The sequence below is a fragment of the Centropristis striata genome, chromosome 15, assembly GCF_030273125.1.
Source record: "Centropristis striata isolate RG_2023a ecotype Rhode Island chromosome 15, C.striata_1.0, whole genome shotgun sequence".
Lineage (NCBI taxonomy): Eukaryota > Metazoa > Chordata > Actinopteri > Perciformes > Serranidae > Centropristis > Centropristis striata.
In genome coordinates, this window is record NC_081531.1 from 5485988 (window position 1) to 5504502 (window position 18515).

The 18515-nt window shown below is 36.3% G+C and overlaps 1 protein-coding gene across 1 annotated transcript; it reads right to left on the reverse strand.

The window, feature by feature from the left end:
- Positions 1-574: 574 nt before the first annotated feature.
- On the reverse strand, positions 575-16566 carry cfap58 (cilia and flagella associated protein 58). Its single transcript, XM_059351947.1, has 18 exons — positions 16501-16566; positions 15063-15332; positions 14569-14717; positions 14327-14477; positions 13596-13790; positions 12761-12898; positions 11958-12117; positions 10302-10384; positions 9140-9331; positions 8079-8240; positions 6301-6447; positions 5539-5679; positions 5223-5446; positions 4489-4597; positions 3751-3855; positions 2313-2432; positions 1577-1701; positions 575-1013 (listed from the first exon to the last, which is right to left on the reverse strand). The coding sequence occupies exons 1-18, from the start codon at positions 16504-16506 to the stop codon at positions 902-904; spliced, it is 2589 nt and encodes an 862-aa protein (XP_059207930.1). The 5' UTR covers positions 16507-16566; the 3' UTR covers positions 575-901.
- Positions 16567-18515: the final 1949 nt, after the last annotated feature.

An 18515-nucleotide genomic window follows, 5' to 3' on the forward strand; every position in this document is an offset into this window, starting at 1 on the left:
TGACACGAACATTCCGTGCAATACACATCCATTATAATCTCAGAATTTCTCCAAAAATGATCATGGTCATTGAACAGGGATTGATAAAAAACTATATGACCTATTGAAACGTGGATTAATACACCGATACACAAGACTTGTGTCTACTGTTTAAAGTTCAAATGGAGTCTCTAGGTGAAGTTATGCCGGAGAAGTAGACGTTTAAAAATCTCCAATTATTGTTCTTTTTCGCTCATTTTTTTTTGGCCGTCCCATTCATTTCAATGCAAAATTTTGGGAGGAAGAAGAAAAAATCCACAGTATAACAATAGTGGTGGTCCCTACAGCTATTGCTGTATGGGACCAGTGCTCGGTGTGATTGCCCCGTGGCCCTAATAACAACAAAAATAGCTCATAAGAGTTTAATTTAAGAGCTGATATCTAGACATTTTCCATGGTTTTCTTAATATTAACCAAAATCATTATCAAGAAAACCATGGAAAATGTCTAGATATCAGCTCTTAAATTAAACTCTTATCAGCTATTTTTGTTATTATCATTATTTTATTTGTCCAAACAAATGTACCTTTAGTTGTACCAGGCATTCAAATGAACAAGAAATCAAAGAAAACAATGTTCTAATATTTATTTCTTATATTTCTTCGATCATGATTTACAGATTGGACTGAAGGATGAAAATTAGTTGTATTTCCTTTCTGATTGCCCGATAGAACTTAGCAGCAGTTTTATGATACAATAATTAGCAACAAAGTCATGATTTAATACTATGCATCTACATTGTAAAAGTGTTTTTGGGAGAGAATGATTGAAATATTTGAATTTTTTCGAACTTGATCATGTCGGTTTATGTGGTAATAGACACTTTTCAGATGGCTCATTAAATCTTCCCTACTAAAGGCCGTTATCTCTTGACGGGGTTGTCGATCCTGAAGCCTCCTCCAGTGAAGTGAGGTTTGCTGCTCAGCTGAGGCAGCGGCTCCAGCTGCTCCACCTTCGTCTGGGTCCTCTGCTCACTGTGAGACACACAGAGATCCAGGACATCAGAGAGGGAACAAAACTAAAATACACTGTGCAGGACTGAGTTTTTATGTTCTAAATCTCTACAATACATTAATTTCATCATTCAGTATTCCAGGTTTTCCTCAATTAACTTGTTTTTTGATCATTATCCATCCTAATTTTTTGTTTTCATTTCTTCCTTTTTGAATAAAACCCCTTTTTGTATCACTACACATTTCTAATGCACAACATGGGTCAAAAATTACCCATATCCATTTTCAATGTTATTTAATGTATGGCTGAGTGTTTCTTTTATACATATTTGAAATAAATGTATTTTATCACTTATTGTTCCAAGTATTTAGTAAATATCTTTGCTTTTGTTTAGCACAAATCAACAATTTCTTTAACATAATGATCTGTTGTAATCAAAAACAAGGTATTCAAACAATACTTGGACTATTCAATCACACACAGCCATGGTAAATGCATTTTTGACCCATGTTGTGCATCAAAGGGTTAATAATGGCTCTGATTGGCTCTGATTGTTAAGATTTAAAACAAAGATCAAGCTCACCTGTGAAGCTTTTTCTGGCTGAGGTACTTCTTCTTAATGTTTGCTAGCTCGTTAGCTAATCTCTGATTCTCACTCTTGTACTCGTTCATCTTTGAGTCGAGCATCCTCAGCTCTGCTATCAGCGCCTGTGGGATCAGAAAAGCATTAAAAAAAGCATAATTTTGTTAAAGAACACAGAGAAGCAAACAGCTACAGTGTTTTACCTGAAAGCAGGTGTTCTGACATATTGTATGAATATTTTAAAGTTGTATTGGGGAAGATTATTACTTGTCACTGAGTCCATAAACTGTCTGAAATGATAATAACACGTGTAATAACACGTCTTTATAGCAAAATCAATCGGACAACAAATTGACACAGAATTGAGCAAGTTCGGTGGATAACGTTTTTAGGCAACTTGTTCTACATAACTAACTAAAATCATTCCAGCAGCATTTCTTGAAGAGCTTTCATCAGATCAGAAACATATTGAGGCTCTGACAAAAGCCTCTTTTTAAACAAAGCATTAACAGAAGTAAAAACTGTACATTTATATATTGAGTAAAATTAAGACAACACCAAGTTCTTAATTGGATTGTGACGGACAGAGAAAAAGATTTGATTAGAGTTGATTTGAGAAGACCAGAATCAGATGAAATACAAAAAATACAAAAGCACGAAGGAGTGGGATAAATGAACTAAAATAGAATGAAGAGTTAAATGCCTTCACTGGTAACAAAAGTATGTGTTGGAGGACCTTGAGCTTCTTGGTCCTCTCTCTGATGAGCCACTGGCTCTGCTGCAGCTGCTCCGCTGCCTCTGGACCCGGCTGACGGGACAGAATCTGCTTCAGCTCCACATACAGCTTCTCCTTTTCCTTCAGGGGGAAAAGAAGTAGGAGAAATATAACAGAGAGAGAGAGAGATAAGTGGAGGGCTGTACAATACTGTGTGTCACCAATTAATCATGTCAGACAATGTCAAATCCTACACATAGTGGCTTTAAAAGACATAATAACTACAGCACTGAAAAGCAAAGAGTCTTGAACCACAATTTGAACATGAGATCCAAGTAGCACAAAAATATTTATCACTTTCTTAACAGAATTTAAGGATAACTTTAATGTTCTAATTGTATACAAGTCATGGAAAAAATTATTAGACCATCCTTGTTTTCTCTAATTTCTTGTTCATTTTAATGTCTGATACAACTAAAGGTACATTTGGTTGGACAAATATAATAATAACAACAAAAATAGCTCATAAGAGTTTAATTTAAGAGCTGATATCTAGACATTTAACATGGTTTTATTGATACTGATTGTGGTTATTATCAAGAAAACCATGAAAAATAGCTAAATATCAGCTCTCAAATTAAACTCTTATATTTATTTTTGTTGTTATCATTATATTTGTCCAAATAAATGTACCTTTGGTTGTACCAGGCATTAAAATGAACAAGAAATTGAAGAAAGAATGGTCTAATAAATGTTTCCATGACTGTCTATTATAAACACCTTAATAAAAAACACATTTGCAACAGGTGAGATCCTTCATTAACATGAAAACACACACACTGTAGTTTATCTCATACACACTGTCCTGCAGCCCCCAAAACTCACTAAACCACCAAATGTGTATTAATCTACCCAAGGAATCCACTACTTCCTCCTGTTAGAGTAAAATTTGTTAAAAACTTTAGTGCCCAGCTATTTAAGAAAATGACTCATATAGCTCATTACTCAAAAAGAAAGTACATATTTGTGGTGAGATATAGATACTTTCATGGACGATGCATTGTTGGTGTTGGTCTTTAAATGGGAACAGAAACAAAGATGAGAAAATCATTTCCTTTAAGCTCTAATTACAAAATGGATTATATATGGAAGTGATGAGGCCCAAACAATGTTTTAAATGGTAAATAATAGGGATTAAATGAACCTAATTATTGTGTATAGTTATGAAGAAATTGCAAATATCATTGCAAATGGACTGATGCAATAGAAATACCAACAAAAGTGTTTTTCCCTTTTCCCTGAATTATAAATTAGCAGCCAGACCTTTCTCCAGCGCTGACGCAGCACAGTGGAGACTTATGGTTTACAACTCAGAGGATAAGACAAATGAATCCAAAGAGGCGTGTACAGTGAAGTGTGTGTGTTTGTGTGTGCACACTGAGGAGTGTGAGATGTTTACCTGTAACAGGAGTTCATGCTCCTGGAGCTCCTGCGTCTTGGCGATGAGTCGTTTCTGTAAAGACTGAACCTTCTGGATGAGTTCATACTGGCCCGGGTCACTGCCCTGCAGGAGACAGTCAGTTACTAAATGTTAACAGCCTGAACTTTCCCTCTGATTGATGAGATTTACTCTGCTGGAAGTGTGTGAATGCTCTTTTACACACACTGGTAATTAAAGAGTTCATGCCACTGTGAGGCAGAGAACAACAGATACAGAGTGGAGCTGTATTGGCTTAAAGATAATCCACACAGACACTACTTAACCCTCTAGAGTCCATCTATTTATTGAAAATACACTGAGCATGTTATATGTACAGTGGTAACTTTATTCATATATGATATGTAGACAAGCTGAGAAAGCCAGTTGAAAGTGCATCATAGGGGCTTTTTACACAATGTGCCATTTTGTATTTTTAATTTACGTGCAAATAGACATGTTGTTGATGTTTTTATAGTTATTTATTAATTTCATTATTTCCTGCTGTTTTTGTGTGTATAAATAGTGAAAAAAATTGGTACATTTCCATAGAAACCTATGTCCTTTGTTTGTTTTTTGTGTTCTTGGCAGCTTTATACTTGTCATTTAAAAAAGAAAAGAAAAATATGACTGATAGCCAAACTTGTGGTGAGAAAAAGGGGCCATGCATTTGATTTAAGGAAAGTCTCCTGGACTTCAGAGGCTTAATGAAGGCTTCACCTCCAGTCTCCTCCAGCGGTGGATGTTGATGGGCTTCAGCTGCTCCTCCAGGACGCTGTTCCTGCTCCTCTCTCTCAGCAGCTCCCTCTGCAGGTGGAACAGTTCTCGCCTGACACACAACAAACCTCTGGTATCACATACAGGAGTCTCTGCACCATCATTGCAGCCGGGGAATGAATGTAATGGCACTACAGTGATACTTTCTTTTTTCTTTCCTCCTACCTCTTTTCTTCTTTCATCCTTTCTTTCTTCCTCCTTCCTTTCTTTCTTTCTCCCTCCCGTTTTTCTTTATTTTTTCTTTCCTCCTACCTCTTTTCTTCTTTCATCCTTTCTTTATTCCTCCTTCCTTTCTTTCTTTCTCCCTCCCGTTTTTCTTTATTTTTTCTTTCCTCCTACCTCTTTTCTTCTTTCATCCTTTCTTTCTTTCTTTCTTTCTTTCTTTCCTTCCTTCGTTCCTTCCTTCTCTCCCTCCCTCTTTTCTTTATTTTTCTTTCCTCCTACCTCTTTTCTTCTTTCATCCTTTCTTTATTTCTCCTTCCGTCCTTTCCTTCCTTCCTTCCTTTCCGTCCTTCCTTCCTTCTTTCCATACTCTTCAGCTGCTCTTTGTGGTTCATCTCTTTCTCTCCTGTCCTCTTTCACCTCTCTAACTTCTTCTCTTGTAGCATTTCAACACTGACTCCTCCACTCCTCCATATTCTCTCTCCTGCTCCTCCCCTCCTCCTCCTCTCCTGTACCTCAGCTCCTCTGTGTTGGGGACGGTCTTGTCCAGGATGCTCTTCTTGCGGCGGAGCCTTCTGATCTCCAGCTTGAGGAGGCGGATGTCCTCCATCCTGATGTTGTAGTGGAAGTCTCCTTTACTGAGGATGGCCTCCTGGATCCTGATCTTCTCGTAGAGCAGAGCTCGCTCCTCGTTGCGCTGCAGCAGCTGTTTGCCCAGGTTGTCTCGCTCTCTGATCACCTTCACAGACGTTTTAGACAAAAAAATAATGAGACACGAGTACTTCTCTTTCTCTACTTCTTCTTCTTATATTCCTCCTCCTCTTTCTTTACCTGCTCCAGTTGTTTCTTCTGTTGGATCTGCTCAGCATCAGCGTCGGCTATGATCTTGTGCAGTTTTTGCTGCTCTGCTTTCTGACTGTCGACGCGCTGCTTCGTTTCTTCAAGCTGGAGCTTCATCAGCTGCAGCTCCCCCTGCAGCAGGACAGACATGGACACATTCATATGCATTAGTATAAAATTAGATAACACAATTATTTGATCTATTTTATTTAAATGGGTTCCTTGACAAAGACAAAACACTATTTTTCCGACTTTCTTTTCTCATAAATCTGCAACTTTTCGTGGATTTGCCACTTTAAATCTCGTAAATCTGTGATTTTTTTTTTCTCGTTGATTTGCCACTTCTCTTAAATTGGCAGTTTTTCCTCAAAATATTACCCCCCTCCCCTGGATCTGTATTTTTCTTTTTAATACTTGGCCCTAATACGATGTCAAATTTTTGCACTGAATATGGTTTTGATTTTTTTATGTAGTTTATTTGTATGTACTATTTCTATATTCATTAAAATGTATATATACACATAATATTTATTTATAATATGCCATTTTTTACATGATTTAAATTCAATCTTTTGAATTATAGTAAGAAAATAGGGTTCAAATCCGACTCGGAGCCCTTTCCCGCATGTCTTCCCCTCTGTCTCCCCCTTCACTCTGTCCTATCAATAAAGCCCAAAAATGGCCAAAAAATATCTTAAAAAAACAAAACAAAACCCCAACCCTCTATGAACTAATAATAATGCTGTTTAATACCTTGAGGGCCTCGTTATCCTTCTCCAAACGCTTGTGTTCCTGCTGGTCCTTGGCGAGGGTCGCCTCCTTCCCACTGATCTCATCTCTTAATCTGGTCACCTGGTTGTTCATGGTCTTCATCTTCCTCTTCATCTCTGCAATCTCTTCCTGAACCACAGAGACAGAGAGAGGGAGGAGGGAAAAGGAGGGAAAGGAAGGAAGGAAGGGAAGAAAAGAGAATAAAATGCAACTGAACGGTATATTATATACATATAAAATTAACAATTGCAACCAGTGAAATAAAAAACTAAAAAAGAAGCTGTGAGAAAGTTATCAGCCCAGATATAACACTGGAAACATGTGGGCATACAGTCATGGAAAAATGATTAGACCCTTTTTTTCTTCAATTTCTTGTTCATTTTAATGCCTGGTACAACTAAAGGTTTTCTTGATAATGATTTTGGTTATTATCAAGAAAACCATGGAAAATGTCTAGATATCAGCTCTTAGATTAAACTCTTATGAGCTATTTTTTTGTTATCATTATATTTGTCCAAACAAATGTAACTTTAGTTGTACCAGGCATTAAAATGAACAAGAAATTGAAGAAAACAAGGGTGGCCTAATCATTTTTTCCATGACTGTATTTAACCTCAGCCCTCTTTTTACACAGCAAATACAGAACATAAACATATACAATATGAATAAAAACCACCATGCTCAATCCAAATCCGTGCAGTATGTTATTTCAATGCATAAACGAATCTCAATGTCATAACTTTTCAATTTCCTGGCAACTATCGTTCTAATGCAGACTGACTGTCTGCAGCTGACTCATTAACTGGATAATTAACTAACCAATTAAAGATGGCACATGGACTGAACTTCCCCCTCAAATGAACTGCACATTTTAGTCTCCCTGAAGGGACAAAGCAGTTTACAATTCTCATTCATACACACACACTCACACACACAAACACTCACACACTCATGGTGAAGCAGCTGACATGTCAAGTCTCTGGCTGCCTGTCTAGAGCAGGTTGGTGTCGAGCTGCATTCAAAATTCAACATCAACATGCTGTTTTTTATGCCAAAACTCTATTTTTAGTCCGTCCAAAATGTAGTAGGACACCAATTGCATCGTTTCTTGTATCAAACACTGGACACAACGCTCAAATAAATATCCCATAATGCAACATGTCTGTGATGGCGTTCATAACATATTCAAACTGGCAGCTGTGGTTACCAGAATATTTCCGTAAAAAATACAGTACATATGTCAACATCTTTACAGAACAACTTGTAAATTTAACATCCTAAAACTGTAGTAATTGAAAAAAAAAAAATAGATTTTAAAGTTGTCGATTATACCGTCCTTTACTGCTAATTTAACAGGATGATGCTGCTTTTATATTAATTATTTATGCAAAATGTACATGCAGATTTTGCTTATTGTGCATTGAATACCAGTAAATTAACATTCAGTTATTATTTCTTGTACACTGAATACCAGTAAAATGTACAAGTTGTTCTGTAAAGTTGTTTACATTTGTACTGTATTTTTTGCAGAATTATTCTGGTAACCACAGGTGACATTTTTTTTCTGCAAAAGCAACGGAATTTTTTTACAGTGCAGATTGCAAGAGAAATATAGAAATAATTTCAAGCATTTACAAGCACTTAATCCAAAATCCAAGCACTTTTCAAACCTTGAATTTCACCATTAAAATTCAAGCATTTTCAAGGATTTCAAGCACCCGTAAGGAACCAAGCTCCTGGGATCAGCTGTGCGTTTGTACCTGAGCCTCGATGAGGTTCTTGCTGTAGAGGTTCCTTTCAGACACCACAGACTCCAGCAGGTTCTCTTCCTGTTTCAGCTTGCACTCTGCCTCAGTCACCTTCTTCCTCCAGTCAAAAATCTCCATCTCTCTCACTTCAACGTCTGTCATTTTCTGTTGCACCTGTGGAACGGAGAACAGTTTCCCTCAGACACCTCAAGGTTGACGGCAGAACCATATGATGATAAATAGCTTAAAATCATTGTGCAATATTGAAATTAGGGGCCGGGACTTTAACGCGTTAATTAAGATGAATTAATTACACAAAAATGAACGTGTTAAAAAATTGACACATTTTAATCGCACTTATTTTTGCACTGCGGAACGTTTCTCACTGGATGAGTTTCAGGAGGACCGATTATACTGGAGCACCAACTAGCGTTGATGAGTTGAGACAACAACAAACCACAGTGAACATGAAGGAAGAAGCTGATGAGACCTTTGGTTGGCCCCGTGGATGATGGGACATTTAGTTACTAAAAACCAACGGATGGAAGCGTCCATAAGAGCATGGTTGTGTTGCTAGGCAACAAGGAATTCACATATCACCATAGCAGCACATCCAGCCTCAAGTATCACCTCAATGCTAAACATATAGCAGCTAGCGGCTAGTGTGCTAGCTAGCGTGGATTGTGTTTTACTTCAAAAACCAAAGTATTCTAGTTTACAGAAGGTCTACCTACCTATAGGCTACCTGGATTTATGAAATGTACTATATTTATAAATATGCTATTGCTACACTTAATGGCAAAAATTGCACTGGTCTGTTGGACTTGAACAAAAATAAACAATATTTCTGTTGCTTAAGCTTATGTATCCAGTCATTATTCAATGGTATACTAAAAATCCAAGATAAAAAATACTTCTCACTGTTCTCAGGTCAAATATTTATATGCGATTAAAATGCGATTAATTTTGATTAATTAATAACAAAGCCTCGAATTAATTAGATTAATTTTTTTAATCGAGTCCCGGCCCTAATTGAAATGAATCCAAATCATGAAATGCAATAAGCGGGTTGCCTTCTGCATGAGGTTGCTGGTCTCGTTGATGTAGCGGTCCCGCTCCTTCTCCAGCTGCTGGATGATCTTGCGCTGCTTCTGGGCCTCCTGGCGGTAGCCGCTGATCTCGTGTTCTAACGTCTTCTTGTCCTGCTCCAACAGCTTCACAAGGTTCTGCTGCTTCTCAGTCGACTGTGCAGCTTTGATCATGTTCTGTTCATACACATGAATACACAAGCATGAGTGAATAACGAGGAAAACTCTAGATAGCAGGATAAACATAAATTCCCTGTACGTCACTTCCATACTAGTTACTGCTACAGAACATTTCAGCATACAGTAATGGAAAAATAATTAGACCACCCTTGTTTTCTTCAGTTTCTTGTTCATTTTAACTCCACGGAGTAATTTTGTGTCTGTTTTTGGTAATTTTGTGTCTTTTTTTAGTCATTTTGTGTCTGTTTTTGGTCATTTTGTGTCTTTTTTTAGTCATTTTGTGTCTTATTTAGTCATTTTGTGTCCTTTTTTGGTCATTTTCTGTCTTTTTTTTAGTACTTTAGTCCAACATAAAATGTGATTTTGAATCTTTTTTTTTTACTTTCAAAATCATGCTCAATAAAGAATTCTAAATGTTGCAAATGTGAACAAAGGTGTCAAATCTAACATATAAGAGGGTTCCATCCAGTTCTATCATTTTATACTAAATCTATTTGAGCTTGTCTCCAGTTTTACTTGGTATATCATCATCAAACTGAAACTGGCCTCATGGAGTTTACAGCCAGAACTTTAGAGGTAAATTTACAGTAGGGCTCCACGCTGCTTTGTTTTCTAGTCTGGATGGAGCCAACAAGTCTGGATTTGGAGCTTTTGGGTTAATCCCTGGTACAACTAAAGGTACATTTGTTTGGGCAAATATAATGATTACAACTAAAATAGCTCATAAGAGTTTAATTTAAGAGCTGATATCTAGACATTTTACATGTTTTTATTGACAATGATTTTGGTTATTATCAAGTATATGTACCTACAAATGTACCTTTAGTTGTACCAGGCATTAAAATGAACAAAAAGTTGAAGAAACAGTGTGGTCTAATATTTTTCCATGACTGTATATATATATATATATATAACATCACACAACAAACTGTGTTTGCAAGAAGTCAAGGTTCCCCACAACACATACCTTATTTAAGATATCTCTCTCTCTGATAAGCTCGTCTATGGCTTTTCTGTCAGTTTCAACTTGCTTTTGAGAAGATTCAAGATCTGTGGAGGGAGAAAGATGAGACAGTTTTTATTTATGGTCAAAGGCAATATTGTTGGATATTTTCAGAATAACTAGTTCTCTTTCATGTGTACCACTTAGAGTACACAGTGTTATGAAAAACTATCACGCTGAGGGCATTTGCTTCTACGGAATTTAAGGAAGCTCTTAAGTCTTTAGTGAAGTCTGAATAAAATATCACATTGAAAAGAGACGACTGAATGAAAAAGATTTCCTTTGCAACTCTTTTATTCTGTACTATATTCTGCACTGCAAGACTATAGTCCACTTGAATAGTGGGTGAGGAGCTTTAAATACAGCTGAACCTGAAAAACACATCAGTGGGTCAGTGCAAACAGAAACAAACATCTGGGCTGAGATTAGAAATGGTCATTACTTGTTTTTCTCTCAATAACGACACAAACCTATTAAATCCCTGCCAGGTCTCTGACTCTATCCGTCACCCCTGTAACCTCTGTTTATGTAACAGTCTATTTCAAGCCCTTGCTTCCTAACTTCTTCAATTCAATTCAATTTATTTATGAAGCCAAACCCTCAGAGTGATTTACAAACTGTACAGCATAAAACATGTTCTTTCCTATGACCCTCATTTCAGATAGGGCAAGTATCCAGAACTCGTTTAACCCTCTGGAGTCCACAAAAGCAATGGAGCACCACTTCTTCATGACGTCACAACGTAAAAACTTCATGTTTCCTGCTGTCAGCTCAACTCTACAGTTTTGGCTTTTACACAAGTTTCCATGTCCAATTTAATGCATCATCCCTTTTTTAGCAAAGGTTAAAAAAAAAGTGAAGTGTATTAACATGGTTTTACTTTTTTTGCAGAGATTTTTCTAATTTAGCTCTGTGCATTTAGCATTTGTAATGCAATCTTTTGTGTTTACTTTTTTTTTTTTATATAATTTCTTTGTGTTTTTATCTGTGTTTTTTCTAATTTCTTTGTGCTTTGTTGTGATTTTTGTACTTTTTGTGTGTTTTTTGTACTTTTTGTGTGTTTTTTGTATTTTTATTATGTTTTTGGTGTGTTTTTTTTAATTTTGTGTGTGTTTTTGGTTTGTTTTTCATGTTTTATGTGTCTTATGTGTGTTTTTTTTGTGTTTTTTGTATTTTTATTATGTTTTTGGTGTGTTTTGAGTGTGTATGTGTTTTTTTGTAATTTTCTGTGTTTTTTTGTAATTTTCTGTGTGTTTTTGGTTTGTTTTTCATGTTTTATGTGTGTTTTTTGTAATTTTTTTGTGTTTTTGTGTGTTCAAAATGTTGATCCAGTAAGTCAAAATGAAAAAAATAATCAGGTCATATAGGTGAAGTTGTCTTGAAAACAATGATACCAACACGTCATGGTAAAGATGTTTAAGTGGTTTATACAGGCAGAATGAAAAGGAGTCCAAAACTGACAAAATAGCCCCAAACTCCAAAGGGTTAAATAATGTGAATGCTTAGACTTCTAAGGGTTAATCTTAGGACACACAGAGACCAAGTCAGGACTAGAAACATATGAGGTTGATGGTTTGTGATAGCTCTCTCTCCAAGTGTAAATGTGTGTCAGCAGGTTACCTTTCTCCAGACCGGCTATCTGAGCTTTCAGAGTCTCTCTCTGCACGTCCACATCAGCTTTCTGATCCTCCACCTGATGGAACTTCTTCTGGATGGTTTCTCTCATCTTGGTTTGTTTGGAGATCTCCTGACGCATCTGACTCACCTCCTCGTCTCTCATCTCACAGGTGGGAGGGGAGGAGTTTAACGAAGCATCACACAGGAGGAGCAAGGAGGGGAAAGGTAAAGAAAAAACAGAGAACAGATGTTACTGTGCACTTACAAGACTTGTTTCTGACTTCCATGCCATAATGTACTGATGCAGCAGTGCCCCCTTGTGGTTCAATAGGGCAGAATCATGTCATCTATCATGAGGTTTTCTCCACAGCAATACTGTAGATCTGAGGCAATACTGAGAGCAAAGCTAGTCTCATGACGAGTTTACAGTTAAGTTAAGAAAAACAACTAGAAGTAGCATTTAAATGACAGCTTAAGATACTTTTCAGGTCGAGATTTAACATAAAAAAAAAATGATCTCACAATTTAAAGTAATTCCGCATGTTTATAAATTAACCCTCTGGAGTCCACGAAAACACCGGAGCACGACTTCTTCATGACGTCAAAAAAAAGACAAAAAAAGACAAAAAATGACAAAAAAAAGACACAAAAAGACACAAAATTACTAAAAAAAGACACAAAAAGACACAACAGTTCTGTTATTTGACTTTTACTTCTCTCTGTCCCATTCACAGTCACACACACACACACACACACACACACACACTGTCACTCAGTGTGTGTGTGCGTCATGGATCTCTGTGTACCTTGAGCTCGTTTGTGATCTGCTGGTTCTCCAGCGAGAGATGTTCTCTGACTGATGAGAGCTGCTCACACTCCTGCAGCAGCTTGTTGTTCTTCCCCTGCGTCTGCTCCAGATCCTTGGTGGAGCGCTCATGCAACATCTGTCACAGTCAGGGAGGGAAGTGATGCTTATTGTGTAAGAACGTGTGCATGAAAAAATGTTTTATAAACTCCACAACTACATGTCAGCTCGCCTTCTTACCGGTTCTAACAGACGACATCACATAACCCCGATTTTAGCTTCTTTGCTCTGGCACCCTGTTAGTTTTAGGACTGATTTTAAGGTTTTTCTGATCAATTTTAAAGCTCCTTTAGGTCTGGCTCCTAACTATTTAACAAAATTACTAACTCCATACAAGTCAACCTGTGTCCTTAGATCCTCAGGCCCTTCTGACCGTTCCAAAGTCAAAACTAAAAACCAAAGGTGAGCGGGCGTTCAGTAACTTCAGAGTCACTAACTTCTTTTGAATCACTTCTTAAAAACCACTTTTATAGACTTGTTTTTATGTAATGCTCTCTATCTCACCACTCCTTTTTACTTCTTCACTTTTTACTTTTTTCCTCCTTTTATTTTCTGTGTATCTGAGAATGTCTTATGATTGTTCCTGCTCTGTCTCTTATTATTTTTCTTTTAATGTAAGAATTGTTTTTAGCCTTATGGCATCATTCTCCTTGTGAACTGCTCTCTGTCCAAGCACTTTGTAAGCTGTTGTTTTTAAAAGGTGCTGCATAAATTGTTATTTTAAGTTAGATAAGTATCAAAGCCGTATTGAGCATGCGTCCCACTCCGTTGCTCACCTTCAGCTCTTTGAGCTGCTGCTCCAGTCTCTGCTGCTCCTCTTTTGACCTTTGACCCTGCAGACTCAGACCTTTGATTTCTGCCATCTTGGCCTCCATGTCCACGTGCAGCTGCTTCAGCTCCTTGTCCAGCTTCTCCTTCAGCCTCATCTCCCTTGAAATCTCATTCTGTTGTACCTGAAGCTCCTGCTGGAGCTGGATTCAGACCCACAGAGCAGAAACAAGTACGGTAAGCATCAATGCTAAATTTAATTTAACTTTATTTGGAAATGTATATTCCTCCTACGTTTGGACATCTACAGACGATGAAGGAGAAATAATGCAAAAATACAAGTGAGGTAACTATAGGTTACACATCTAATTGACTGGGAGTAAGTGAGTGAGAGGAGGCGGGGCATTGTGGGCACTGCACCAGTGTGTGTGTGTGTGTGTGTGTGTGTGTGTGTGTGTCGAATCGCTGTTTGAGAGAAGGGAGAGCAGAAAGCACAACTGGTTCACAAGTATTGTTATTGAGGAAAATGTGTATTGAAACTGTTTAGAATATTCAAAATGGAAATGGACATTTTTAAAACATTTTCTCCATGTCTGCTGCTGTAGCAAAATCTGACACAGTTAAGGCAATCTTTTCATGAATAAAAGAATCCTGAGTCTTGAGTCACAGTAACATGTTGTGTCTAATCAGAAGTACATTAGAAGTCTGCCTACTGTCTGTATGCATTTCTACTATTTACCTGAGAAATATTCTCTGAGGCTGTGTCTCGCTGGCTCTCTATCTCCTGCATGGCTGCGGTGGAAGTGTTTAGTTTTTCTCTCAGACCCTCCACAGTGGTCCGCAGTTCATCCCTCTCCTTAGTCAACTCCTCAGTTATTTTTAGTAGATCACTGAAAAAAAACAGTTGGTTCCATCCACTTTACCGACAGTATTTTCACAAAAAAAAGATTAAAAACACATAGAGGGGGACAAATGGTTTACCTCTGCTCTTGGCTCATAGAGAAACCAGACTGTTGTTCAGCTGTATTCATCAGGTTGGCAACTTCTTCTCTTAAATTCTTGATGGTCTCTTTGTCTCTCTTCTCTTTATCATGAGCAGCATCGACCATTTTCCAAGCTTTGTCCAGCTCCTACATGTCAGAAAATGGACATTTTTGCAAAATCTTCATGAGTTAATAGATTCTCAGAAATCCAGAGGGTGGAAATGCTAAAACAGCATCAAAATTAAGTAATTAAATACAACTTTCTATACCAAACACTGCACACTTCATCAGTTTGCATTACGGTCCTGTATTTTACACAATATGTGTGCCATTACCTCTTACCCTGAAAGAATGCAAAATCATACAGACAAAAAAATCAATAACACATGCTTTAATCAATCAAAATCAAATCAAAATTACTTTATTTATCCCCGAAATTCAGTTAGTCTGGTAGAATCACAATAGAATTAAAACTATACTCCAGTAATTTACCCTCTTTAGTGAAGCTATTGTAGTCTCATCTTCCTGGGACAGCTTCAGAGCAGCTGCCACTTTAGTTGAAGTGGACACAACTTCTGCGTTCAGCTCCCTGCATTTGGACATCAGCCTCTTCTCGTTCTCTCTGGACTTCTTCAGTGCTTGGATCAGCTTCTCGTACTCCACCCGGATCTTGTCCATGCTCTTGTCCCCAACCAGCTCATTCAGGACCATGTAGAACTCCTCCAAGGACTCAAACATGTCCTCTCCTGCTGGTCTGGTGTCCTGGAAATAAAGCAGAAGGAGTGAGAATGAGTCCTTCTAGCCCTGTCATAATGAAAAGGGGCATTCCAAAGATAACAGACAGGTATTATGTGAAAAATGTTAATGTATGGTGAAAATGGGACGAATATAGTTTTGTATTTTGGGCTCTAAGTATAAGCAGTCAATCATGACACATGTTTTTGCTTTGTTCCTATGAATGTCCTTTACATAAATCACTCATTTTGATTGGTCTGAGATAACTAAAAAAATTAACTGGTCCCAGAACTTGCATATATAGATTTTCTCTTGTTGGTAATAAGTGTACTGCAGATAAAACAATAAGATTATAACACCAAAAATGGTTGTAGGGTGTTGCATTTTGTGAACTGTTTGACTTACAATCAAAATATTTTTTTTATTAAAATCTGACAAAAAAACAAGATAAAATTGGATATTTTTGGATGACGATATAATGAATGAATGACTGTGTTAAGTGTTAAATGTAGCCTACTTAACCATTTAAAAATGAAACAAAAATAAAATAAAACACTTCTTTAATGAAGCTATGGTAGCCATTTTTTTTCTTGATGCATTTTAAGGTCCAACGTTTCAAGTATTTCTTGACAACATATAACATTTGTATCCAATCCACTTTATTTAAATAGCACAATTTTAGCGAACACAAGGTTTCCAAAGTGCTGCACAATAATAAATAGATAACACAATAGAAGTACAATAAAAAAGAGATGAAGTAAACAATAGAACAATAATATACAATGAGATAAAATAAATCAAAATAGAATTTTTAAAAAAATGCACTGCCCGCACAAAATAAAATATGCATGTATACACATAAAACATAAAATCATACAGAAAGATAGCAGAGATCCATAACATGATTGGTAACGTTAATCAACCAAACGTGTCCCAAATAATATATAAACTTTCTTATCTTACGTAACTCTTAACCAAATGGTAATTTTCGAATTTTAACTTAACATTAATGTTTGGCATTTCAACTTAAAGTAGGTTTAAGTGAGAACAGACAGCAGAGTGGTGAGATTAACGTGCTTTAATAGCAGTTAACTTGCTACAATTATACCTTGTTTAATGTTTAAGGCTCAATTAACGTTATTGTTAAGTTGCCTTATAAACCTTTTGATATAAAATCCTGAAAAACAGCACTTACCTCCATTATATGAGATGAAGAGTCAATATATAATTCGTCAACTCTTGCAGCTGAAGAGCTTTTGTATTGATGTTAATGTTATCCAGCTGTTGACGTCAGTTGCTATGCAACCGCAAATCTCGCGAGACAAGGGGCCGCTGGACTGTGAGGTGCGAGATTATCGTTGAACAATCCACTTTGTTTCATGGTAACAACATGCACTGCTGCTTAATAAAGTAATAATCTGCAGTAAGATAAAATACTGAATAGATCCAGTCTCACACAGTCCTTCTTCTCATGATAGTCCCATAATTTAATTCATTCCTTGGTTATTTTAAGATAAAGTAAGCATTTATACTACAGGAAGTAACTGACACCCACATTTCAGGGCCTCTAAAATAATTCATACATTTGATATCTAAACATAAATTTATCAACATAACAAAAAGAGTGAAAATAGGTGCCAAAGCATAGTGCTAAATACATATATACAGTATACAGTACAATATACATATACAATATACTTTATTTATATACAGTCTTATAAAAATATTAGACCACCCTTGTTTTCTCCTGGTCTATTTTGTGCATTTAATGCCTGGTACAACTTAATGTACATTTGTTTGGACAATATAATGATAACAACAAAAATAGCTTATACAAGTTTAATTTAAGAGCTGATATCTAGACATTTTCCACGTTTTCTTGATAATGATTTTGGTTATTATCAAGAAAACCATGGAAAATGTCTAGATATCAGATAATAAATTAAACTCTTTTCAGCTATTTTTGTTGTTATCATTATATTTGTCATTTTGCATTTCCACTCTGCAGTGTTTCAGTATGCATGTATTAAACCAAGTTTCATATGGACTTTATTACTGTGCAATATTTCTTTCTTTTTTCATATATACTATACCTGGCTATGTGCAATAATTTGTGCAATAAATTGTCCTTCAACGTGCAATATATTTATTAACACTGCATTGCATCATATCTGCTTCTGGCAAATTGAATTGAAGATTGTACACCTCACCTACCTTTCTTGTTTACATTATATCATATATATTTTTCTTTACATTTATTCGCCTATGTATGTTTATGTTTATATTGTATATTTTTTTATATTTTATATATATTTTATTTATTGTCGCACTGCTTTTTGGAGTCAGCTCTCAAATGTGTCATGCCACAAAGTTTTCTAAATTGTGTATCTGTGTACTCGAGCAGTGCTGGGGCAGCTCATGGTACACATATTTCAAGTTACTTACCATCTGCAACACTTTGTAAAACTGTTAAAACTTACCTGCAACATAACACAACACCAGTCCAGCCCATATTGTCAAAGCACTTATTTCAGTCTTTGCTTTATGCAAAGTAAAGAGCTGTTCCAGTACATTTTCCAATATGAAAGATGTCCAGTTATGCTCTTTTAGCAGTGACTCTGTGAAAGCTAACTCTACTGTACCAAATATAATATAGTATCAGCGATGGAATGTAATTAAATACATTTACTCAAGTACTGTGCTTAAGTACAGTTTTGAGTACTTGTACTTTACTTAAGCAATACCATTTTATGTAACTTTATACTTCTACTCTACTACATTTTGAGGTTGAGCTGACATTTGAGCTGACAGCTTTAGTTACTTTTCATTATTAAAATTAAAATGCTGCTTACATAAATGCATCAATGGGGAAATTTTGCATAACAAGTACTTTTACTTTTGATACTTTAAGTACATTTTTATGCACTTTCATGTACTTTTCTACTTTTACTTTGTTTGAATAGGAGACTTTCACTTGTGGTGGAGTAATTTCACAGTGTGGTATTAGTACTTTTACTTAAGTAAGGGATCTGAATGTTTTTCTCCTCTACTGTATGATGTGCACTGTAAACTATGTCATAAGCAGCTAAACATTTACCTTTGATATCACTAGTATAATACCTCTACATTATAAAATCAAAATTTTAAAGCCATGTCCATGGCTCTGATAGTTATAACATGGTCACAGTTACAAATAAAAGTAGGAGAAAA